General features: G+C 36.1%; 1 protein-coding gene across 2 annotated transcripts in view; it reads left to right on the forward strand.

Moving 5' to 3' along the window:
• Positions 1-20,045, forward strand: part of Ada2b (Transcriptional adapter 2B) — a 34,517-nt gene extending 14,472 nt beyond the window's left edge. The window contains exons 4-9 of one of the 2 annotated variants that reach the window (XR_016141963.1): positions 1,020-1,325; positions 3,555-3,732; positions 9,252-9,465; positions 12,234-12,341; positions 15,216-15,408; positions 19,627-19,763. Coding sequence is in view for 1 of the 2 variants with exons in the window: in XM_089091595.1 (XP_088947721.1) it covers positions 1,020-1,325; positions 3,555-3,732; positions 9,252-9,465; positions 12,253-12,341; positions 15,216-15,408; positions 19,627-19,812 (1,166 nt within the window). In the remaining variant the exon portion in view is untranslated. Of the gene's footprint in view, positions 1-1,019; positions 1,326-3,554; positions 3,733-9,251; positions 9,466-12,233; positions 12,342-15,215; positions 15,409-19,626 lie in introns of both variants that reach the window. The other variant, XM_089091595.1, reaches the window with a different exon arrangement.
• The last annotated feature ends 6,985 nt before the right edge of the window (positions 20,046-27,030 follow it).

A 27,030-nucleotide genomic window follows, 5' to 3' on the forward strand; every position in this document is an offset into this window, starting at 1 on the left:
TTTGCTATGTATAATTTCATTTCTTGTTTTTTGCTCAAAGAATGTAAATACATGACTATTTTATAGTTATATCTGCACAACTTTTTCCATGAAACACGTCAAGAGCAGATGTGTTTAAGTAACGACTGGTATGTTCACTTCTAGACTTCAGGACACCCAAGTTTGGAGAAGTTTGAAGCTTTGTTCATATTAGAGATCGGATGGTATTCCTCTCCAGGCTATGACTTCCGTTCGATTATGCATACCTGAATCTTCCATCACCCCCTCTCTACAATAGGACGCGAATCGGGGACCCTTACCTTCGACCGTTAACGTTTAATCATTCAGGACAATTTGCTTAATTACCCCTGAATATTCAAAAGATGTGAAATGTATATCTACGAGACTCGAGCTGGAAGGGTTCTGGGACCTAGTGCTCGGCTTTGGGGCTTCTACTTTTATGGATGGAAAATGTGTACATGAGTGTTACTTGAGCAAGGGCTAACTGGTCAGATTCTGTGCAAAAAAATATGTATGTGCAAAGCCTCTGTTCTCAAATCAGGTATTTCTATAACTTATTGACCTTGCTCCTGGGGCTGCACGCTTCGTGTTGTAATTGGGGGTGTGTTTTTCTAAGTTTTTGACTATTTGGATTAAGAAGCTGTCTTAAAATGCTGATCTGATGCCACGGGGAATCTTATGGCGGAAAAAAGGAAGATGGTTGCCCTCCTATTCGTTTCGTTGCTTTTGAAAAGGTTACCGGATCTCAGAATTTGAGAACCATTAAACCCCCTCGGAACTCCAGAATTATTCACTCTGTTAGATAAGGCTAGGGAAAAAATCTCAGAGGGCACTCTGTAATATGTTTACGGAATATGCTATTCCTTAGATTACGGTAGTTTCAGTGGGGAATGACTCACGTTCCCTTTAAATAAAGCTCTATTTCGGATCCATGTATCCATACTTTTTTTACATCGCTATTTACGGCTGAAATAAAATTTCCTAAAAGCTCTTGTATTTATTTTCTTGTTTGATTCCAGAGGCAAGAGAACACTATGTCCAGCGCTATGTATGTGGTACGATTGGTCGTTTGACTTGGCTTTCAGTTAATAGAGCTGGAGCTGAGCCTGGATTCATTACAAAAGATCACACTGGCCCTGATTTTGGTCCCCTTTCACCCAGTTTCACAGCTCGAGTGGCCCCTTTGCAAATCCAACAGGATGAGTCACTACAGCTTGGATATATGCCCAATCGCGACGATTTTGAGACTGAGTACGATAATGATGCAGAGCTATTAGTGTCTCATTTGGATTTGAATGCCACGACCGATGAGGACATTGATATGGGTAAGCTACCAACTCCAGAACCCACCTATGATAAATGTTTTCGTCATAATTGTTTCCAATTGGGTGGGGGGGGGGTGTATTTAAACTAAGAATTAGGTTAGATGGGATTCTCCATTGTCCTTACAATTACTTTTTTATAAATTTTTGATCTCCTTCAATGTGGTTAGGCTATGAGTTTTTTTTTTAATCCAGAATTAAAGCTTAATTTCCCAATTGGAAAAAAATTATATTTATAAGATTCTTCTAAGCTTAGCTGTGTAGTACTATACCAACCCTGTTACGTCTAAATCTGTCTATTATTTTGTTTGTAGTTTTCAGTTGTGAATGACAGATTTTCCTATATTTTCGAAAGTACGTGTACCGTATGGGGGGGGGGGAGGAAAGATCGATTGATATTGTACCACTGAAAATGCTACTGCTGCTATAGATTTGTCGCACTAAGCTCGCTTAAGGTGGAGACAGAGGTGAATACTCTCATTATCCATTGTATTTTCTGTTAAGATTTTGCTTTGAATATACAATATTCTACAAAAGGATAATCTCAGTCAAACCAGGGTTTTTGTCATTGGCCTGTTAGTAGACTATTTTTAAAGCGGTTCTGATGATTCAGTTTTTATATGTTCCTTGGACTTTTCCCAGAATTTCTTAGCTGTCCTTTCATGGTAACATACAGAAGTGAATCGAATCACTTCACTCTCAAATAATAGTGTTAAGCACCACATCACCATTCCTAATTTCCAATTATTGCTTGAAAATTCCTCTTGAAAAAAGTCTAGTACCTCCTTCTATTTTCTTTGAAAGTTCACGCTTCTCCACTTTACTCACTGTATATAAAGTATATACAGTATAGTCACGACTCAGAAATATTTGGCTACTACAGTCTTGGCGCGTATAAAAGCTCCGCCCATATCCTCGTCCATCAACAATTCAGTGTATATTACCCTGGAACACGTATTTTGGCAGAAACTTTCTCAAAATGCTTTTGAAACCAACTTGAGACTTTGAAACCAAATTGTAATTTCTAAAAATATCTAATAATAGCAGTACACTACTCATTACCGATTTTTATATATGTATTGGCAAAAGCTAAATTAAAACTAGATTCTTTAAAATTTAGAGTTATGAAAGTGAAACCAAGTATTACGTTCAAGAAACATTTGACCTGTCTACCTGTGAACAAATCTAATGTTACTTATGTTTATACGTTCTCGGAAGCACTTGCATCTTGGTCCGGTTTTGTATAATGGTTGAGATAGGGAATGATTTTACTGTATAAATGTTTGTACAGTGACTTTCCTTAACTACCCTCGTCGTTGTCTTCTTGAATACCCTAAGTTTTGGAATTCTCCAATAAATTGAAATAATTTTAGCGCACAAGAACTTTTTAACAGCTGCACTAAAATGGGTTTTCTATAATGTTGGGTGGCGTGGCCACCGCCAGTAATCCGAAGTAGAATGAAACAGGGAGAAATTCAATTCAAAATTTTTTACACGTTTTATTTACATTTTTGTCAGTTGTCACTCCCATCGCTGCTGTTGGCAAATTTTAAAACAATTTTTTGTTATTCGCTCGTCATTTTTTATAAATGTTCTTTTGTGCAGGTCATATGTTTTGTTTTATGCTAACTGTTTGTACCTAAGGAAAATATTAGAAAAGAAAGTGTAATTTGTAAGGTTTGGGTATTTTTACTCTCTTTTCTTTTAAGAGAGAAACTTCAAGTACATTGTGAAAAGTCAAATATATTTTTTGCTTTGTTTTTCTTTTCTAATTTTTGGTCGGCTCTAGTCTAGGCCACAGTTTTGGAAAAACGTTGGTCTTGTTAGTTCTTTATTCCTATTTTTAATCTTCTTAAAAATAGATTCACTGTTTGAACCAGGACATTATGTAGCGTCCAAATTTCTTTCTGTCTTTTTTTCCCTTCTCTTTCCTTGTCTCTTTGCATCTATTCTGTAACCCGTGTTTTTAAATAGTGTATTGTTTGATTTGTTTTATACCCATACCCATTTCGGTTTTCTCCTTATCCAATATTGACTAAATTTTGATACATCTACATCAAGAACAAGTTTTTTTAAACCTTTTCAGGGCGCAAAAACTTAGTATTCTAGGCTTTATTGTTTTTTTACATTGACCTTTTGTTTTTCCTTTTATTTTAGTCTCACGAGAATGATTTCATTAGATTAGAAAGATTGTCTATTATCAACAAATACTGAAGTTTTTTCCTTCTTTAGCTTTGAAGCTAGCGCAAGTGGACATGTATCAGAGACGACTAAGAGAGCGAGCACAGAGGAAGAGACTAGTCAGAGATTATCAGCTAGCACAGGAGTTTTTTATACCTATTAAAAAAGGTGGCGTTGATGTAGCAAAGAAAATTACGGATCATAGGAAAAAATTGATTAAAGCAGATAGGTGGGTTTTATTTTTAGGACTTATTTATTAATGTGTCAAATCATTTAAGATAAAGACGTGTACCACTGACTATTAATAGCACATGAGAAATTGTGTATGGCCCACGACTAAAAATTTGCCACATTTGAGCTTAGTAATGTTTCACATTTAAAATCAATGTAATTATCCTAATACAAATAAGAATTATATTCGTGTTCTTACTGTTTTTGGGGCTTAGACTAGCGTTGTCACCACGGTAAAATTGTGTACCGTTTTGATAAAATTTAAATGTCCTGGTACATTTTGAACGGGTTTTATCTACCTGTTTCAGATTTTTGGGCCCAGTTTAGCTTTTGCAAAATTTTGCTTCAGCTATTTATTTTAGGGACGTCAGAAAGAAAAACGGATTTCTGTCAAATGTAAACGTGACACAAAGAAATACGTGATTTTCGAGCTGGTTTTCGTATGAGAAACAGCGCTTAAAATCCGTATTGGGGGGAAATAAAGATTGACTGTTCTTCAATTAATTTTTTACCTATATAACGGAAATTGAAATAGGATGCTTCATTCAGAAAGAGGAGAAAACATTCTCTCAGTTGTTCCCCTTCCTCTTGACAACTTCGTGTAGAACGGATGGTCACAGATTGCCATTTTACTCAAAATAGTCAGAGGCTCCATAAAACTGTACCCCCATGAGATAAATAGCCCACAAAGCCCAGAATCAAGGTTCTAAATGTGAATACAATTCCTTTATTTACAAATGTATTGTAGTAAAACAGGTGGGTATATCGCAAGTTATATAAACCTGAACCATGCAAGGAGTTTGAATATGTATGATTTGAGGAACAAATGAGGCTGGTTTCTACTTCATCCCTCGCCCCATCCCTTGATAATCTTTTAGCAGATGGATAGGCATGTTGTGCCTTATCAAAATAAAAATAATACAGATATTTTAAATTTATGTACAAAAACAAGCAAAGGCCTGGCTCAGTGCAAAAAAGAGCTAAATCCAGGCTGTGTAGTGTCGATGGTCGGTGACGCAGTGACAAAATGAGCTAAGTTCTGTCTCATTGCAAAACGAGCGAACCACTGACTCGATGAAAAAACGATCTTAGTCCATATTTGAAGTAAAAGTGACCTAGGTTCAAGCTGCACTTAGTATTCATTTGTTTTGAAGTTTGTAGAAGAAAAGTAGGCAGGAAGCAACTTCTCTTGATCAGTTTCTCTGAATTAACGAACAAAGGGGATCACTGTTTCTTCCAAATGCCTCCTCCTTCTCTCACTGCCCGCATCTTACTATTCACTGCAAGAAGAAGAATCGCAACCAGCAGCATAGAAGACTAAACAAGTGAAAAAAGTAGATAAAGGCATAAGAACTATTAGGGGTAAAGGATAGATACACAACAATGGACAGCATCATATTATCTTTGACCAGAACAGTAAAACAAGATTGAGACTTTGCGATTTAGGTCTAGCTGGGTGTAGGTTTTAGATTACTGAACATGTAGCCAACCCCAAAAAGACAGTTAAATTACCTATGAGTCATGTGTTCCTAATCTCATCTGTTTACCAACCACCTCTGGGCCAAATGGATCGTCTCTAAGACTGAACAACTACCCTTTAAGAGCTGCATCAAAGTAAGAAAATTTTAAAGGTAATATTAAAAATATTTGTGATAGGAAGAAAGAGAAGAGGTAACGCCCAGCTTGCTGAATAAACTAACCAGGTAAATTAAATAGCTTTTAACTATTAGATACGACACAGAACATGTAGAACGCTTAACAAGCCATCACTCCTATGTGTTGAAGCACCAAAGTGTTTACCTAACTCAACGAAAGTATGAGGTTGACTGGAATAACGGACGACCTGATAACGAGGCATATTTCGTTATGTAATCAACGATTAAGTCTGCCTTTCTTGACACGCCAGCAGTTAGTCAACTCAATGAGCCTATGTACAATTTGGGTTGGGCCCATGGGCTGACTAGAAATCTGTGGTCCTGGTCACTTTTGTGGAGTAGTATTTTCTGACACTGAACGTCGATTATTCTATCGAGAATTATAATTTTTTTATGCAACAGAATTTTTTTTTCTATATTGTCTATTGCCTGCCTTAATACTCTGACTTTTTATAAATTTCCCAGGAATAAATTAGCGACAGTAATCAGCTCTGAGGGTGGTTCTAGGAAATTTTGCTGAACCCACTTTCTAAAATGGCTTTCTGGAATTTTGGGCTGCTATTTTGTTGAACCGAAAAGGTCTATAGTAAGGCTATAGGGTTGCCACTGCATTGGGTGCTTATGTTGGGGCTTTGTCCTAAAATACTTGTCAACTCTCAGTGAACTGAATTAAAATTAAACCCCATGAGCGTTGCAAAGTGACGTAAGTCGTGAATTCGTAACCTAATTTTTGGATCTTGTCGGAACCCATTGGAAAATGGGTTCAGTTTATCCCAAGGTGTTGGCAACGTTAATTTAGTCTCATGTTAATAAATGTTTTAACAATCAAAATTTAAATGAAAGTGAGCACTCACCTTACTCCAGTTTTAAAAATGACTTCGCCCACATATCAGAGCAATAATTTTTTTTTATATCAACCACTGATGATGGTATGATGGTAATAAAACTAGTAATAATTGTGTTGAGCATGCGTGTCGTTGAAATAGTGTGCTGTTTTTTTTTTTTTTTATTATTATTCATTGTAACTTAATACCATTTAGATTTGATGTATAATCAAGTCGAATCGTATTCTTGAAAACTCAAGATTTTTGACGATTTAATAGTTTTTAGAGCTTACCTTTAAAGGCCTTAAGCCTTTTTGTTACCTCAAGAGCTTACCTTTATGGTATCCCAGCTTAAGTAAATTTGGTGCAAGAAAAGAAAGTAGCAATGGTAATAGACTGCTTCCATTTTTATAGGTACTATAATCTACTTAAAACAATAGCCTGCGGTGTTTGGTCATAACATTACCCATAAGTTAACGTGGCACTCCCATGATGGTAAGATGGCCAACCTTATTGATTATGTTATTGCAAATCAAAGACTGGCAGGATCGATACAAAATGCTAGGTTATAAGAGAGAGCCATTATTGATGTTATAATCTAAGATCGCAATTGGGGGGGGGGAGAGTTTCCAAGAGTAGTTGAATAGGAAACTGAAGAGTTGGTATTTGACAATGTAGAAGATGGGTGAACTGATTATAGAAAAATAGCTTGCGAAGTAGCAGGAGGTGCCTTAAGGAGGATAGTTAGAAATACGGCTTGGAATGTTAGCTAAAGAGCTTGAAGTTTGGTAGAAGAGAGAAGGGGTTTGTTCAAGATGTTTTTGACGAATAGGTAGAAAAGGGAAGTATAGGAGGTGTTAGAGTGTGAATTAAGGAGGTGTGAAACAGAGACCACGATTAAATTTCTTAGAATATAGAGGATGGTAATAGTAACGTATTGTATTGGAATGTTACGAAATTGAGATGAAGTCCGTCAGTTTGACAATGTCCAGTTAAAGATAGGAACGGGGCCACAATTAAGGATAAGGAAATGGTTAAAGAGAGATGAACTGAAGCATTTTGAGAATAAATTAAAACGTGATAAAGTTGTAGGATGAGATATAGAGAAAATTGAAAAAAAATATCTACAATTTGGAAAGGAAGGAAAGTTTACTTTGTGAAGAGGAGTTAGAGACAGCACTAACAGGATTTAAAAATGACAAGGCCTAGGGTGCGGATTCTGTGGTGAATTAATTTTTATAATATGGTGGCTCTGAAGTTAGAGATAAATTATTGAAGATTAGAAATAAGATTTTTGATAAACAGGAAGTAGTTAGTCATTATAAAAACTTTAATTAATGTCTTTATAAAAAAAAGGTGATAAGAGTTGGTATGGTAATTATAGAGGTATTAGCTTGATTTGTGTCGAAAGCAAATTATTTAGCGTGATGTGACTTATTAGGCTAAAGGACACCATGGATGAAGTTTTAGGAGAAAAATGATGTTGTTTTACGAAGGATAGAGTATATGTCGACCAGATTAATAATTGAGAAGTGTCTGAATCCTCAAATTCTTTTAGTCCTCAGTTTTATAGATTGTGAACATTTGATTCAGCTGATAGAAAAGATTTAGTGAATGTCTTATTCTTGCATGGTATACCTGGTGGTATACCTTAAAGTAATTTGTGCTGTGTAAGACAATACATCCGTGCGGTTAAGGTAGGAAGTGAGGTTGATAGTTGGCTTGGTGCTGAGCCAGAGGTAAAGCAAGGTTGTGTCCTATCCCCGTCTTTATGAATTATTTTGATGAAGTTTGTCGTAAGGAACACAGCGAAGGCTACGGGAGGGCATAGAAGGAAATGGCAAGGTAAAACTCATTGAAGCTATGCATATGATCTAATTCCTTCGATAAGAATGTTAGCAAAATGAATGAATTTTTGGAGGTTTTGAGAACAAAGGGTGCAAGTCGCTTAGACTAGAAATAAATGAAGATGAATAGGGCATGTTAGGTTACAAGGAATTCGATCAAGTTTATATCTTCCCATCTCATAAAGTTGGTGGATGCAGTGAAGATGCAAAAGTAGAATAGCCTATGGCCTGGGTATTTTTCATAATTGAAAAAAAATATGAAAGAATAGGTAGACAAGTCTGCGAACTAAGATTAGAAAAGTAGAAGCTAGGGTAATAACAGTGGACAGGTGTGGTTCTGAAACAAAGGCACTTCGAAAGGCTGAGGCAGATCTGTTAAATGTTATCCAAAGAAATTATGTAAAATATTCTTTTTTACCCGTTTGACTGACGGTATGTCAAACAAACTCTGCGAAAGATGTGGTTTAATCTTACTTTCCTGGGCTAAAGTGAAATGAATGTTGAGATAGCTAGGCTGCCTTTTACGGATGGCAGATTGCCAAAGATTGTGATTTTTAGCCATCCGTCTGGAGTCAAATGGGAAGCAGGTTGTCCCCAAATGGAGCGATAAGGTGATGACTTAAAGGAAATCGGAAGCGCATCAGAGGGGGGGGGGGGGGTAGAGAGTAAAGCTTTGAAAGTCTAGGGGTGGAGGAGAAGCGTGCGCAGCTATGTTGAACTCAGGTGGCTTGGTACTGCAGGGGTCTATTAGTAGTAGTAGTGGTTAGCATTCATAATAAACGTTATTTCTTAGAGTTTATTTTTAATACATACAACATAAAGCAAATTGCTTTGTGCTGCAAAGACGTAAGAAGCCAGTTTTTACTAGAAAATATATTACTCATAGTTGTGGTCGATATTTTATGTACGGTAGTTTGTGTGGTGGAGGCAATGCAATTTTTTATATTTTCCGAGTCACGTCCGATCTCTCTTACCTCCTAGGAAGTAAATATGCATTTGCGAATGTGTCTAGTGTTTGTGGTCTGCTATAAGAGTCTTTTTCACTTTCTGTCTTATTTTTTAAATGTAATATGACCTTAGGATGGAAAAAACTTGAAATGTCTTGCTCCTTCTTCCTCCAATAGGCTAATACTTTCATTTGATTGTGTTGCATTTGTACACTTATTAAATACACTAATTTGTTGTTTTCAGAGATTTATTTGATAAGTTTCGGCCATTTGTTCGATTTCATACATTCAATGAGCATGAACAGTTTTTGAAAAATTTATCCCGAGCACGGCAGCTTCGGACACGTATCCGCGAACTCTTGAAATACAGAAAGAATGGACTTACGCGATCGGAGGAATGTGTTGAATATGAAAGACAGAGGTACAAAAGAGAAAAGAAGAAAGAGGACCGCAAGAGAGTAAGTTTCAGTTTAATTCAGATCCAGTTTAACACTGAGGTTAGCTAAAAAGAGTCCTTGTCTTATCTTAATTTCTAGGCTTCCTTCCTTTTTGTTGTAAGAAGAATCTCTTCCGAGATTTTGTAATACGCGTCACCTCAGTATTGACAAATTTTAAAGTATACCTTATCCTTTGTTAATCTGACCTCATTACAAGGACAGACATAGGAATTTGTTTCGGGGGGCGAAGACTTGGTCGGAACTGGAAAAGCTTTTGCGAATTACGTGAAATTATAGGGGGAATTGGTAAATTCATGATATTACAGGTTAGCCTAAACTAAAGATTAAATCCCCTTGTATGCCTGCCCACCATATTACTTTATTTGATAGCTATTTAGGCCTACTATCTGTAGTATTTAGCTTCTTTTTTTCTTCTTGTTGTTTTCAAGGTGGAAGGCTTCATAAAATTTAGAAGAAGTTTGGAGGAAATTAAAAATTTACAAAGCTGAAAGCAATGCTGTAAAGTTTGGCCTTACTAGATGACTTTCGAACTTTATAAATATGAGGGCCAAGAGGTTAATATTCCCTTATAAAATTGACTTTTATGTTGTGGATGGGGTCCACCTCGGTAAAAACATTAAAGTAAGTTCCGCCCACTCATTATTAGCGCACCACGACACCGAAATTACTAATTATTTTGGGATAAAATACCTCTGAAGTTTTCATACAGTCTCGCCAGCGCTGAAGAATATATTCCTTAAGTCCGTATCGAGGATTTTGTTTCAGGGGGGGGGGGAGGGCAAAAAAATTTCACAAAACGCATCAAAATTTTGATTACATGCTTTCTTGTGAATTTTTTACGAACCTGGCAAAAATTTCGGTGAGGGGGGGGGGGCTCAAATCAGGTAAACATCCCCCTGGATCCTTAATGAAGGCCGCTGACGAGTTAATCTTTATGTCGAGATTTAAAGTATCTAAACGGCTGTCTCCTAGAATTAATCATGTAACTGAGATATCTAGGTCATATGCAACATCTGTTTCTTCAATTACGGCTTTAAGATTTACTGTATCGCATGTGTAGAACTAGTTCAGAGCACTATTAATATAAGAATTTTATCTTCTTTTAAGCTGAAATACAGACAGCAAAAATGAAATTTATGCTTTGGTTCAAATGATTCTGCCTCTACTATTTCTGGTCAGCTGAATTAAACCCAACTTTGCTTTCAGAGTGTAGCTTCTCAACTGAAGCACAAAACAGAACTGAACTGGTTTTTATTACGATAGTATAGAAAAATGTATCTTTTAAAATTTAAGTGGGCAATACCCCCCCCCTCCTCAATTGGCACCCCTGACCTGCCTTTGCATTTGACTTTCTGAATGCAGCTCTTCCTCAGTTCAGACACAGGAGCAGAGTTAAACTTCTTATTTCAGTCCCAATGATACCACTAATATTATATAATTGCGTAAACCAGTAGTATCTAGTATTTCTGTTGGCCTTCAAAAAACTCATTATCGCTCTTTATTTCTCTAATTTTGTTTTTGTTAATCATATTATGTAAGCCTAGCTAAATAGACGCTAATCATCAAGAAGTTTTTATTCATAGAAGTTTAGGGGGGCAAAGATTCTTTTTAATGAATCGAAATCTTGGGATGGGAGTTGATTTTTTTTTAAAGCAAAACTAGCTATTTTTCAAAATCTAAGGGAGAAATTCTCTCCCCCCCCCCCAAATTGGTGCCCCTGTTCTACCTTCGCTTTTTAATTTTTGAATGTAGCTCTTCTTCGGTTGAGACACAGCAGCAGAACTGAACTTGTCATTTTGATCCCAATGATACCGCCAAGAGTATCTCCGCTGGACAGAAATATATAAAAAAGAGTAACAAGCAGTTTCACTTGGTATATAAAGACGTTTTGGGTAAAAATGATGCAATTTCAGAATAAAGAATAAACATTTTTTATCTCCCGTCATGTGTTTCTGCAGCCCGGGCAACAACTTAAACAAAAAGCTGGTGAAGATCTGCAAGGAAACCATTCTACTTCTGAAATTTGACTTACTTAGTAAAGGATTGGAGACGCACTTAAAGGTGGATAATTTTTTAAACATTCTAGACATTCCGAGCTAAGAATCCTGTCGGGAAACTTGCTTTAACGTAAATATTGCAAATTATAAGTAAAAACTGTCATCTGTTTATTTGTGTTACCCCTCCCCATATACACGCAATATTTTTAAATGCTGCAAGAAAACGAAAGTTTGCCTTAGCCTCTGAAAAGAAACAAAATTTTATGAAGTTAATGACCCCGAAAGATCGTGATTTAATCCTAGTCTTATCTATTAGATGGAAATGCAAGTCGGTAAAATAGTCATAAAAGATTATAGTTTCTTATCTGGTGTGAACTGGCTTGGTTAATGTTGCATGTTCATGCATAAATCATGGTCTTGTCAAAAGAAAATAGAGATGTTTGTCTGGAGTATGCTCAATTATATAGGGCGAAAAGGCTTGAATTTCTCTGATTAGCCAGGGTTGGATTTAACTTAAGTTGGGATATAGTAAAGTCATGGGCATGAAATAGTCTCATTATATTTGTAGATGTAATGTGAATGGTTCCTAAGCTTCTCTGAGTTCGGAGTAAGCAGACAGCTTGTCTTATCGTTTTTCACCTTTTGTGGTAGTTTTGGCTTTGCAAGAAATGTGAATACAAATTTAAAGCCTTTGTTAAAGTCTTTGTATGCCTGATTGGTTTAGACCATAGAGTTAGTTGAGTTTTATTTGTTCCTTTCTTCTATCTTTAGAGTGAATCGTTTTCCATAGGCAGTGATGAGCCAGATGCTACCCCCTCAGTCAATGGAAGTGGAGATGAAACCGACCCAATCGCAGTGGCTGCACGATCGACGACCAGAGTAAGTTTCTATTCGTAATACTATCTAGTTAAGTTCTTAAATAGTGCTTGCTTTTTTTCTATCTATAACGACAAAGCTTCATGGATTTGTTTGACTTTTTGACCTCCTCCGCCTCTTGGAAAAGATAGGCCAGGTTGTGATAAAGCTAAATGAAAAATACTGCCATACTGAATTTAGAGCCGTGTTATTGTTTTGATACAACCTAATTATATTTGAGTTTGTTTCTAGCTTCAAGAAAGAGCCTAGCCAAAACTTATGTCTGTGGAAGTAGTTCAGGATGTTGGATGGTTGATTTGATGCTGCTATACTGTTAAATTAGTGCCACTAAACTGTGGGTACTGCCTGCTTGCTGTATTTTGCAAATTTACCTTCTTCAGGGGGGAGAAGAGAGTGTTCTGGAACGGATACGACCAGCTTGCTATGTCCTTGTCGCAAATGTTCTTGAGAAGATTTTAAGCTTATTAGGAGTATGAGTGGGATAAAGCCACACACTCTCTAGGATAGAGCCAAAGATTCTACCAGGCTGATGGCCTGAATAGGGTACTAAATTTTTCCTAAATTTTGAGATCAAAGCATGATTTCAACTCTTTTTTTATTTTTTTTTAAACCTTATCTACTAATATCTTTTCTTTCTGCTCAAAAGTTTATTTGCTAAAAAATAACTCAGATATAATTTTTTTTTTTTTATGGTTCTGGCCGTGATCTACCATTCACATATTATATAAAAAAAAAATACGGAAAGATGTCTTTTTTTTCTATTGGCTCAAGGATTGTTACTCCTCAAGGGTGAGGCCTAGCGACACGCATGTTTGAACCGCTATTGACACGAGCTTCAAGATTCCACTTTATCTACTATTCTCTCATAAATCGTTGGCAAAGGTATATCCAGGATTTTTGTTCGGAGAGAGGTTTTTTTTTTAACGCACACACATAAAAATGTATCAAAAATTTGTTTATATGCATTTTTTTTATGCTCTTACGAGTCGGACAAAAATTTTGAGGGGGGATTACTTAAACCCAGTGCCCCCCCCCCCCTCTCCTGCATTCGTCCTTGATTATAGGAGACTAATGAATACTTTTAAGCAGTTTTTTTTTTTTTTCATTTCATTGTCGTTTTCACCGTTTTTCTCATTTTTTCCTGTAAATGGAACACACCCGGATTTTTCTTTGTTTCTTGTCTTTGTACTCTAAAAAAAATCGATCTTTACTGCTGATATCAGTGATTTTTTTTGTAATTGGCTTGTGCAGTAGCTATGAAACTGCGTGGAATGTAGAAACTTAAAGCTTATTCGGCTGAAAGTAGTTTTTCTTCTGCTGCACACTCCTTTCCGATAAAATAAAAGTTCAAAATAGGAATAAAATCCTTTTTAATAGACAGTGTATAGAACTTTATCGTCATGAAAAGGCAGTGTGGTCTCCGAAATTATATACTCCTTTCATTGTATATTCAGAATATTATTGTCAATAGTCAGTTTCATAACCAGAACTGAGCTATTTCTAAAAAGCTATTTAGTTATTGATGGCTCTACAATTGTGCTAATTTTTTAATTCCTTTTTTTTAAGTAAGCAGCTTACATGTCTGAAAGATTAGAACGAAAAATTTTGTTTTTTGTTTTGCTTAATTCAACACTTAATTTCTAAGAAAGCAAACATGAAGCATTTCCGCTCCCTCTTTTAAGCATTTCATTATCCCCTCCCCATTTATTTACATTTTTTTTATGGGCATAACGTCCCTTGAACCATCTGCTCTTCATGCTGGATTTTCTATTGGGCTTCACTTACCACAAGTTTTAAAGAAAAAGGATCTCTTGGGAGTATATGTAATTTTAGTAACCTAAACAAAATGATTATTATCTTATATTAGTGATTAATTTCTGACTCCCTGCATAACAGAAGAAGTAATGTAGCATAGCAAAAGGAGGAAAAGCAATCATCGAAACAAAGTTCCCTGCGTCAAAAACAAAGACAAAAACATCAAATTAAAATGAATACAAGCATACGAGAGTATGAAAAGGACCTAACCGTGGAGAAGCCTCTTCGTTAATCTTTTGAAACAACTTCTTATATGCTTTTACCCTCCTGCATTAAAATATTGAATAATCGAACGGCTTCTGTACCATTTAGGCAGATTAAAAAAAAAACGAAAATAGTGGAGATAAAAACTACTGTCATGCATATCACCGGAATAGAAAAACGAGCGCTGAAATAAAGCACAGATTAATTGCTAGAGACCCTCCCTAATATTTATACTTCTTTTGTCACTATCAATGTGTGATTTCTCCAGTTTTAAGCTTTAGTACCGTTCCGTATTTTCACGTGTAAAAAGCTCGCTCCTATTCCTTGGGTCCTTTTTACTTATATAATCTTTGCTATTCTCGTGAAAGTTTTAAGAATCCAAACAATATTTTGCATTCATAATCATCAGTCTTAGTGCTGGGTCTATTTATGTACATCAGGAAAAGAAAAAAGAAAGAAAGGAGAAAGATGGCGTACATGCAGAATATCCTGGTCTCGGCCACTTTTCTTGATTTTCAAACCAATATATTTTCCTTGTTGTTAAAGCCAAGGAATGGTACGTTTCCTGTATAGGGGTTTTGGACACGGTGGTTTCTAATAGTGTACTTATTTTTTTTGATCTGACTCTATTTTTAGGAGTTATGGATTATTATATTTCTTAGTATTGGACGTAATCGTCTCATAGTAGGTTGCTAGCTAGCAGTGCAATCTGGGTATTACCTAATTAAAAAAAAAACTATATTTTTCTTAAACAATTTTGTTTCATCGAGAATTTTTATTGTTCAGTGGTCCATTCGCTCAAGATTAAATAAATTATGATTAACCATAAATTAAGGATTATACACTTTTTTCTACTAGAAAAGGAAGCGAAAGCTACTCGGCCACTACAAGAAGCACAGTCCCAGCGTACTACTCAAACGTGCAGCGTGGAGAGCCTTACACGGGCTCAGTTAGTCAATGGAGACCCAGTGATACCGATGGCAGCGTGATCTCAAGAGAAGAATTTGCCACGCTTCCTGGGTTTGAACTACTCACAAATTTTGAACAAAATGTAAGTCATGCTTTCTATTCCATTCTATTTTCTCTTTTTAATTTGGAGTAGCTATTGAGTAACTCTTTACTGTCACTTCAATATAGAATTTAAGCTTCTAACCCTTGAAAGTCATTTCAAATGTATGGAAAAAAAATTGAAAAAGATCGGTTATTCAAGTACGGTTTTCAGAATAATGTTTGCCACTCAAATAATGAATATATTATATTAGTCAGAGTAATGTTGAGTTAACATGGAATGCTAATTGGAATCCTAAACCGAAATTTTGCTTGTAAAATTGAAGGGATTGCCCCATGCAAAGTTCTTCCTAGCAATAGAAAGGATTGGGGCAAGTGACTGAATAGGAGGACTCTTGAAAGTAATAAAAAAAAAATCCTACAAAAGTATTAACGAAGGCGAAAATTGAAAGGTTATTTTGGAATTTAGATGTTAGTTCCTTTTCAACATTTGAGTTTTTATCAGCCAAAAATTTAGACTTCAAATATGGTATACAGCTGGGAATATTAATGACAACCTTCTCGTGTGCCTCTAAGAGTAGTGGGTACAAATGGGGCCCTACTACTGCTAATTTCAGTCACCGGTCAGCCACTGTACGTCCTCTCTTATGTCTAACCAAAAGTCAAGAGTATTTTTGGAGCTTGCTGCTGAGGTTGGGTGGAGTGAAGGCATTCATTGCTATTAAAACCGTGCCTGGGTAGGAGTCAATCCCTCTGGACATATGAAGTGCCAACCGCAGTGTAAGGAAAGATCCATTGAGGAGTAATCCAAGGTGAGAGAAAGGCGTTTTCTTTCTAGTATAAACTCTGAGGATCAAATGCCGCTTGCTGGCCGGTAAGCGGTTGGTGACCCTTTCATTTGAGGGGTAAGTGATGTATGCCTAACCCAGTCTGAACCTAGCAGGTAGGGTTCATGGGATGGGAGAAAAGGATGATGGACACCTTGATACTACCAAAAAAGCCTCTTTTATAAAAGGAAACAAATAGTTATGCAAGCCCTATTTCGAAATGTCACCCCTGAGGGGTACTAATAACTCAGTGACAGTTTGGGGGTGGCGGTGGAAGGGGGCAACGGGCCTTAGCGGGCTGAGATTCGACTCAGTTTTGTGACTGTGCCCATAATAATAATAATGGTAACTAGCTAATATAATAAACTTTTGCATTGATTTTATAATATATAAACGAAAAAGGAAATATTCGATTATCTTTTGTAGTGGGCCCTATGTGAAGAGGAATATGTACGATATAAAGCAAAATTGAAATATTGCATGTTGTGTGAGAATATATAGTAAAAGAGATTCTGCTTTTCACGTTCATTTAGAATTTTCTCTTGTTATCAGGGCTACTCATAATAAGTGATTCCCCTAAGGAACTTGAAGTAATTTTTGAAAAACAAAGAACTTATTATCTTAAATATTGACTTCTGTATAGAAAATGTATTTATGTTGTAACTGGAGGAGATTTTAGTAGCTTATTGTTAGTGGTTGTTGGCGAATTATTGATCCATCGTGAAAATTTCTTGATCGTAAGATAATACATTTATTTGTAACAATAGTGATTAAAGAACAAATTAAGAATCTACCTTTGTGGGGCGCAAACCTGGAATACAAAGTGGTGCACTGTGTCCTGGAAGATGGGCCACCTGTAAAAAAAACACAGTAGTGAAAATAAGAAGTAAAAACGATTAAGGAGATATAAAACAGGAAGGTTTTCCTAGGCTCCCAAATGGGTAAACCAACCTTAATATTAACAATTGAAAGACAAATACTTGATAGTTGTCCCCAAACTTATACTCATGTGATTTGCTTTACAGGATTTTTGAAAGTCTGGCAAGATATACAAGGAGATAGGTTCTTTAGCTGAATTCTTTTTGCAATTAAAAGTGTTGAATAGAGTTGCGTTCGCTTAAACAAAACTTAATCAACTAACAAGTCTATTTTTTACACTTATAGCGTTTTATTTGCCAGAAAGTGAAACAAGTGAACTAAAAAAGCTTAAACAGGCTTTGGCAAATAGAACGGAAAGTTTGGCAGAAATTTCGAAGTTGCTATAGCGTGAACCGTACAAAGAAAAATTAGGAACAGATCATCAGGTTTAGGAAGATGAGGCCTGTAATAGTCAAAACAATAAGGAGGCCGAAACCAATACTTTTGTGAAAATTTTACACCTCTTGTTTCCTTTTATGAGAAGAGAATTACGCTCCAGAATTAAAAATACAGCCTAAGTGCATTTTATAAACTGCTGCATTATGCAATCTGGGAAACCCTAAATGAATCATCATATTTTGCAAGAGCCAAGACTTTTACCATAGAGGCAAGCATGAGCTGTCGAATTCGAATTTCTTGCCAGAAATTCTTTGTAGATATCTAACAACGAAGAATTCTTAATAATAGTTTCGGAATCAACTTTTTAGTTAACTTAAGAATCTGTTCGTCAAAGAAAAACGCTCAAAGTTAACTAAGAATTACAAAAAAACGGTAAAATCTACTTATTAGTTAACTAATAAAGTAATACGAACGAGGCTTAACTTAAAGAAAAATGAGAACGTTTTTTTTTTAACACGAAGTAACGTATAATGGTTGCTAGTCACTCTGATGCATTGCCGTATATGAAGTTGATCTTCAATTTGTTGAAATATTTAAATTAGAAAGGTAACAATTTGTGTTGTAATGTGTTTGTAAATTAAGGTGGAATGTCCACTAAAAACTTAATGTAAATTTAATGTCTGAAAGGAAAAATGTACGGAGTCAGTTGCAACTATATTCTTTAGCAAAGGATGTCTGTATAATATGTAATGTGTGTAATGATTGGAATCAGAAAAAAGGGTGTAATACGTCGCTAGTAATCTAACAACTTTATTTTACAAGCGCTGAAGTGGTCATAAAATAATTGGTATTTGTTTTTCAGGCGGGTTTGCTTTTATTTTTATTTTTTTAATTGCATATAAACTTCTTTTTTTTACTGGTATATAAATTTATTCATAGTGGTCAGCGATCTTGAAAAAATTCTGAAAATTTTAATGATTACAACGCAGCTATAAATCCTGGACTATAACCTGAGAGCTGAGTAAGACCAGGCTATTCTGCGCTCAGCCGAGGCAGGTTCCCAGTATTGTCAACTAGGGGGAGGGTCTGTCGCTTTGATTTTTTTTTACTCCTAGCTGACCCAGCTCCAAATAGGTACCTGGAGAAATTTGGGGGAAAACAGGGAAAGTGTTGGATGATTTGCCCCCAACCACGCATTGCACTCCCGGTCAAAGGTAGTGAACCATTAGATCAAAGACAATTGATCACAGACGATTGATCAGCGTGCGAAAAAGTTTTTGTTAGACTTTTTTCCCCTAGATGTCGACAAATACCTTTTTGTCGACCAAATACCGACAAATACCTTTTTGACAATACCACCAAAAACCTTGGTGGTATTGTCATTGAAAAGACTCTTTTTTGGTATTTTTATCGAGAAAATTGAAAAACTAAAGAATTCTTTCCCCGCCTCCTAAATTTTGAAAAATATAATTTGCTACCCCGCCCCCTTGAAATTTTCGTGAATTGCCGCAAATGTATATTCCACAAAATCTGACTTTTACCGTCTCCTAAACCTATCCTTGTAAGTGTTTACCAAAATAAATTACTTTTTATTAGACAAACACAGCGGGAATATTATTTACGTTTCGGACAAAACTCGAACTAAACTAATTATCGTATGAACTAACTCATTGCACGCATAAGAAAGCCCAGCCCTAGATATTGGGCTAGTGTGCATCTTATACAAACAAAAACGAACTGATAGAGAGAATATGAGCGTATTCGATATTCATTGCTCTCCTTCATGTTTCAAAGAAAAAGGTTTACTGCGCAGTTATCCATACCTATCACTTCAAATGATACCATAACAATTGTAACAGCTGGTGGAATGTATTAAACTAAGCAGCTGTCATGATTGGATTACAAGAAGGCAAGGGCGTATCCAGAATTTTTGTTCCGAGGGGGGGGGGGTACAAAAATGCATCAAAAAATTTGTTTATATGCAGTTTTGTTACGTTTATAGGAGTTGGACAAAGATTTCGGGGGAGAGGGGGTTGAAAACGGCCCCCCCCCCCCCCCCCTTTATATGGCATTGCAAGAAGGCACAACTACGAGTATGATTCTTACTTCCCACAAATTTGATTGGTGGGTTTGCTTATATCTATTTGTAGCTATTTTGAAAGTCTATTTTGTTTCAGGTATGCTATGACATGAAAATACGCCCTTCCCACTTTGTAAACTTGAAAACTGCTCTCTGTTTCAATTATGCTGCCGAATGTAAAGGACTTCTCCCTGCTATTCAACTACCATCTTGCTTCTCAAGAGCTGAAAAGTCTGTGGTGCTGTCTTTGATTAAAAGGTGTAATTTTATACCAAAAATCTAGTGTAGCTTTTCTTCTCAGTGAAATTTAGTTTATTTGATTGGACCTGTATATTGGGTTTAGCTTCGGACCATTTGTTCTTTATTTGTGCCTTGTGTAAAATTATCCTTTTTGTTAGACTGTTCTTTTTCGTTCCTTTTGTAAATGTGAAATGTGCCTCAGGTTGTTTTTCTATTGTAATATATGCTATGTTTTCATAACTATTAATAAACAAAATTGAAGAAATATGTTGGAACATAGAGTAATAGGTAAAGAAATAGTTATGGATACCTGATAAAGACATCACTTAAGAAAGATTGGGGATTATCTTTCGTAAAATTTTACTTCTTTTTTTTTAATGTTTCCCTATTTCACAGAAACTAGTATTTTCTTATAACCTGCCTTTTCGCAGCATTTGCTTTTCTTACAATTATGTTTTAAAACATTCAGCAATATATAATATGAAGATTTGTGTTTAATTCATTAACATAGAATAAATATTGTGGAAAATGAGGGATATCTTCTGATACCCCTCCCCCTTCCGCTCCTAAAGGTCGAACCCGTGATCGCCTCTGAAGGAGCTGTTCTATTTCACAGGGCCGTGGATTTCCCGCCGAAACCATCCATGCACTGGACATATTTAACTTTTTGTCTATTTTAATTTTGTCTATTCAACACAAAGTTGGTTAGTTTTTAGTTTTTTCTTGTTGCTAGATCTGGAGTAAGAATGATAAAAGTTATGTTTTAATAAGTAGGTGTCAAACTATGGTCTTACTTTCGTTTCGTTTTAATTTGTGGTCATTAACCGTAGCCATCAACCAGTTTATCTGTTTTTTATTGGAGAAATTCACCTTTTTTGTAGAGGGGTTTAAACACATACAGGAATTGTTGAATAATTGCCAGGCTAGTTAGGCTGTTTCTTGCTAAGCCTTTAGTCAGGTCCCTTTGTTTTTTCTTCTTTCTTTCATAAATGGTATATAGTAAATAAACCAGTGCTTAGAAAAGAATAAACTAATACACATGCACAAAAAGTGTGAATCAAATAAGTATCTCAATATATTGTAATTTATCTGTTTTTATAAAGGTAGTCATTATAATTTTGGACCCTTGCCCTCGAGGCTGCAGTTATCTTGTTGCTCTGGATGCATATCTTTCAGTCTTTGAACTGTTCATGTAATGGCTAATTTGGACTTTTGATACGATGTCAGTAGAGCTGCAGGGACACCTAAGGCCACATGTGTCTTTCAGGAGGAAACAGGTTGCACTTCAGTCGGCTTTCACCCTAATGAGAAGCACAAGAACATAGAATTTGCAATCGAATGCGCTCTTTCTCAACTTTCTATAGTAAACTGTTTCATATGATAACCCTCAAGAAAGTAATATATGATAGTGATATTAGTAACGCGACACTCTCATAAATCTAACCTTTTACGTTGACTATAATTTTCTTGGTTTAATTTTTCCAGGGACGATTATATAGAACTGATCATCGTGAAAAGTTGCGAAACGGTTATTTTGATTGAACATTCTGATTTACGTTGTCATTTTTATGGGGGTTAAAATGATGGGATATCAGCCTGCTAGCCAGCTCTTCAACGATTTGTGTGCTATTAGTCACCTTCGTAATCCCATACAGTACCAGATCAGAACATCAAGATATTCATTGAAGTCTAAATTACTGAAGGGTCCAGAAGGTATATGTATCTAGGTATCATGGTATCTAGGGATACCTTGATTATTGCAGCCTCGGGAGTAAAGGATGCAATTTATGCAAATAGCCGATGTAATGTAGACCATAGATATAGTTTAGTAGAAGGTGTACATGTTAATCCTTGATAAGATCAGAGTAATGAAAGGATTTTCAATCATTTTGATTGAAGGCCTAAATGTGAGCCATTGGGCATGTAGTACCCCTCAGGGTACTAATAACTCATCCTGGATCCCCATGAGAGAAAGAAAAATTTATTACAGCCAAAAGATTAGATAATTTATTGAATTTTATTTATTACTTCTTAATACTATTACATAATACATTAATCTTAAGTAATAAATAAATCTCAGACTACTATCTACGTCAGTCGGTTCTACAGGGGCATTTACTACTATGACTGATACCTTGTACTTTTTTCTCATAAAGTGAGCAACTAGCATTCTATTATCAATACCTTCCTAGCCTAAACAAGACTTGGCAGCTTCCTTATTCATTATGATCCTTACTCCCTGCCCATGCACCCCATTCTTGCTGCCTGAGTAAATAAATTCTATATCACCTAAATTCATGTTTCCTACCCCAGAGATATGAGTTTCTGAAACTCCAAAAGTCTAGTTAAAATTGTCTGAATTCCTCAGCTAAAATGTCGATGCGATTGTCGTCTTTTAACGTCAAAAACCCTAAAAAAGGTATTACATTTTATACAACTCTATCTACATGCTTTTTATAATGTTAATTCTCCTATTTGGACCTTTGTATGCAAGATGATGTTAATAACATTTTCTACAACAGCTATAGTTCTTTCTTTAATATAATTGCTAGCTACCGCTGGAACCCTGAAAGGCACTAGATGTCGCAATTTTCTCTAAATTAGCTTTTAAACAGGTCTCTACGATGTTCCAGTGCCAAGCTATCTGAGGAGAAAAAAGAATAAAAAAGATACCGTATATGCAGAATATCGTAGTTCAAGCAACTTATCTTGTTTTTCAAGCGAGTAGATTTTCCATGTTGTAAAAGCCAAGGGATGGTAATTTTCCTATATAGGGGTTTTGAATAAGGTACATCTTGTCTTCAGCTCACACTATTCTTAGCAGTTATGGGCTATTAAATTTCTTAGTATTAGACGTGATCGTTACTTACTAGGCTTGCAGTCACTTTTCCTGTTTATCAAGCCAATAGATTTTCCTCGTTATTCAAGCCAAGGGTAGATAAGTTTCCTATATAGGGGTTTCGGACAAGGCGGTTCTAATTTTGTATTTCTTGTTTTGATCTGACACTATTTTAAGGGGTTATGGGCTATTTCATTTTTTTTTTTTTTTTACTATGGGAAGTGATCGTCTCTTACTAGGTTGCTAGCTGCAGCTGCAACACGGATAATGGTGTACTTTGTAGATTAATTTCTACAGACTATAGTTCATTCGTTAATAGAACTGGTTAATGTTGACAGTAGTATGGACCGTCAGAGTAGCAAAAAAATTCTTCTTTATTATTTAACTAATCAATTCATCAGCCTAACTGACATGATCATGAGCAGCGCAATAGCGCTGCCTAAGTATAGAACGATTTTGGCACAATGTATTATTTATTTATTTTTTTTGGTTTTGGCCAGGGCACTTCGTATCGAAGGAGTTGTCGTGGAAACTTCGAAAAAGGGCCCAGTCGATTTGATATTGGAATGGCTAGTGCCCTTTTTAATAGTTGAAAGTGATAAGAAGGCAACCAACACCCCTTTCACGTCCACCATTTCCCCAAACATTCAATAAAAATTTTGAGATAGTCATTTTGTTCAACGTAATTGATTTCCAGATAGAAAATATGTTTTTGAGGACGACACTACCCCCACAGCCCTCAGGGCAAGGGTTGTAAGAATTTCCCTGGGGGCATATAAGATTTTTATAGAAAGCTTTGTCGTAGAAGCATCAAAAAGGGTTCATTCGCTTGGAAATTCAAAGGGTTTGTGCCCTTTTTAATAGTCGAAAGTGATTGGACGGCATCTAACCCCCTCTCACGCCTACCATTCCCCCAAGCACATCCAATCAAAATTTTTAGATAGCCATTTTGCTCAACGTCGTTGAAAGTTCTGAAAATTAGGTCCTTGTGGATGACAACTCCCCTCAGCCCTCAAGGCGAGGGTTGTAAGTTATGCCCTGGGGGTATATAAGGTTTTTATAGAAAGTGTTGTCATAGAAACTTCAGAAAGAGCTCATTTGATTGGAAATTGAAATGGCTAGTGTCCCTTTTAATAGTCGAAAGTGATTGGAAAGCAACTAACACCCCTTCCACGCCCACCATTTCCCCAAACACATCCAATCAAAATTTTGAGATAGCCATTTTGATCAACGTCGTTGAAAGTTCTGAAAATTAGGTCTTTGTGGATGACAACCCCCCCACAGCCCTCAGGGCAAGGGTTGTAAGTTATGTCCTGGGGGTATATAAGGTTTTTATAGAAAGTGTTGTCATAGAAACTTCAGAAAGGGCTCATTTGAGTGGAAATTGAAATGGCTAGTGCCCTTTTTAATAGTCGAAAGTGATTTGAAGGCCATTAACACCCCTCCAACGCCCACCTTTTCCCCAAACACATCCAATCAAAATTTTGAGATAGCCATTTTGTTCAACGCAGTTGAAAGTTCTGGAAATTAGGTCTTTGAGCAGGACACTCCCCTCACAGTCTTCAGGGCAAGGTTTATAAGTTATACCCTGGAGGCATATAAGGTTTTTTATTGAAAGCTTTGTCATAGAAACTTGAAAAAGGGCACATTCGATTGGAAATTCAAAGGGCTAGTGCCCTTTTTAATAGTCGAAAGTGATTGGAAGGCAACTAACCCCCCTCTCAGGCCCACCTTTTCCCCAAACACTTCCAATACAAATCTTTTAGATAGCCATTTTGTTCAACGCAGTGGAAAATTTTGGAAATTAGGTCTTTGAGGATGACAACACCGCCAGCCCTCAGGGCAAGGATTGTAAGTTATAACCTGGGGTATATAGGGTTTTATAGAAAGCGTTGTCGTAGAAACTTCAAAAAGGGCTCATTCGATTGGAAATTGAAATGGCTAGTGCCCTTTTTAATAATTGAATATGATTGGAGGGCAACGAACAGCCTCTCACTCTCACCATTTCCCCAAAAACGTACAATCAAAATTTTGAGATAGCCATTTTTTTTTCAACGTAGTTGATAGTTCCGGAAATTTTGTCTTTGAGGATGACAACCGCCCCCTCTCCCCATAGCTCTCAGGACAAGGATTGTAAGTTATCCCCTGAGGGCATATAAGGTTCTTATAGAAAGCGATGTTGTAGAAGCTTCCAAAAGGGCTCATTCAATTGGAAATTGAAAGGGCTAGTGCCCTTTTTAATAGTCGATAGTGATTGACGGGAAACTACCCCCCCCCCCCCCTCTCACACCCACCATTTCCCCAAACAAATCAATCAAATTTTTTAGACAGCCATTTTTTTCAACGTAGTTGAAAGTTCTGGAAATTATGTATTTGAAGATGACAAACCTCCCCAGAGCCCCCAGGGCAGAGGTTGTAAGTTATGCCCTGGGGGTATCTAAGGTTTGCATAGATAATATTGTCGTAGAAATTTCAAAAGGGATTCATTCAATTAGAAATTAAGAGGGCTAGTGCCCTCTTTAATAATAGAAAGTAATTTAAGGGTAACTAACCCCCCTTTCACTTCCACCATTTCCCCAAACACATCCAATCAAAATTTTGAGATAGCCATTTTGTTGAACGTAGTTGAAAGATCTGAAAATTAGGTCTTTGAGGATGACAACCACCCCCCCCCCCCCCCGCGCCCATAGCTCTCAGGACTAAGTTTGTAAGTTATACCTTGGGGGCATATAATGTTTTTACAGAAAGCTTTGTCGTAATAACTTCAAAAAGGGCTCTTTCGATTGGAAATTAAAAGGGCTATTGCCCTTTCAATTTTTTATGGAAGGGATGGTTGTTTAACTTCAGAAGAGACTCAGTCTTTCTCCCTGGAAGAGAATATGTCAATATAAAACGAACAGAAATTAATCAAAAACAATTTTTTGCACAAAATAAGTTTTTCAAAAAAAAAGTAAAGAAGTCCATTGAACCAAAAATGAACAAAAATAGAATCAAATAATTTACCAAGCTTAAAGTACCACAAATATGCTGAAAAAAATTCTTTTGAATATTTTCACCTTTATAACTTTAAGAAATCAAAAATTAATTAAGATTTTAATGAATAAATATCAGCATATGTATATTTAACTGACAATGCACATTTTTTTCAGTAAATTCATTTGAATTTTTTCAGTAAAGTACAAATTATAAACTGTCTTTTAGAAAGCATAGGGTTTAGAACCCTATACAGATTAATTTCTACTCGTTTTGAGTTTGACTTATTTTATTTTCTCTTTGTTTTGGGTTTTATTTATTTATTGATACTGATTTGTGGTAGTTGTATGCTTGGTAGATTATTTGATTCTATTTTTGTTACTTTTGGTTTAATGAAGTTCTTTACTTTTTTTTAAAAACTTATTTTTTACAAAAAGTTTTTTTTGATTAATTTACGTAAAACACTGATCTTTGAGAAACTTTTCTACGCTGATCCATGGACTCCTACATTTTCATTCAAAGGAGACACAAAGTTTTTGTGGGGTCTTGCTGACTATCTTTATATATATACTAGGTTGCTAGCTACCGCTGCAATCCGAAAATCCTATGAACATAATTACATTTTTCATCGCCTTTTACGAGGCGTGTTTTTTAATTAAGGTCCGTTTGAACGTAAGTACACAACGAAAAATTATTTCAAAAGAGTAAATTTATTTTTAGAAAGTGCATATTTTACTCTATTTTTAGACCGAGTTACCAAGTTTTGAAACACTTATCATACTTCTCAACTAATTTTCCCAGCGCAAAATCATGGCGTCGGTGTTTGGGAATAGGCAAGGTGTTTTTTTGGTCGAGTTCATGCAACGGAGGAATCACTATCAATGCTGAAGCATACTGCCTAACCACAAGAAAGCTCCACAGAGCGATTAAAAAAAAAAAAAAACTTGGCATGCTGTCAAATGAAATTGTCCTTCTTCATGACACTGCAAGACTTCACACTTCTGGGCAGACCCATAATTTGTTGGACAGTTTTGGCTGGGAAGTTTTTGATCACCCACAATACAGTCCCGAGCTTGCGCCAAGTTATTACCATCTGTTTATCCACCTCAAGCAACAGCTTAGTGGCAAACGTTACAATGATGATGACGACGTAAAAATGGATGTGAATTCCTGGTTAGCGGAACAGGCGGCAAGTTTTTATGCAGAGGTTACTTTTTAGTTGAGAGGTATGACAAGTGTTGCGACAAAATTGGCAACTATGCTGTTAAATAGAGTAAAGTGTGTACATTTTGAAAATGAATTTAATTTTTTAAATAATTATTCGTTGTGTACTTATGATCAAACGGACCTTAATTAATAAACAAGCCTCGTACTAGATAATGTGAAATTACAGACAGGAAAAAGCTTATGGCTTTTTCTTAATTGGAATAGTAAGAGACGACCTTGCTA

Source organism: Artemia sp. Qi Xiang Cuo, chromosome 7 (assembly GCF_049724085.1).
Source record: "Artemia sp. Qi Xiang Cuo chromosome 7, ASM4972408v1, whole genome shotgun sequence".
Lineage (NCBI taxonomy): Eukaryota > Metazoa > Arthropoda > Branchiopoda > Anostraca > Artemiidae > Artemia > Artemia sp. Qi Xiang Cuo.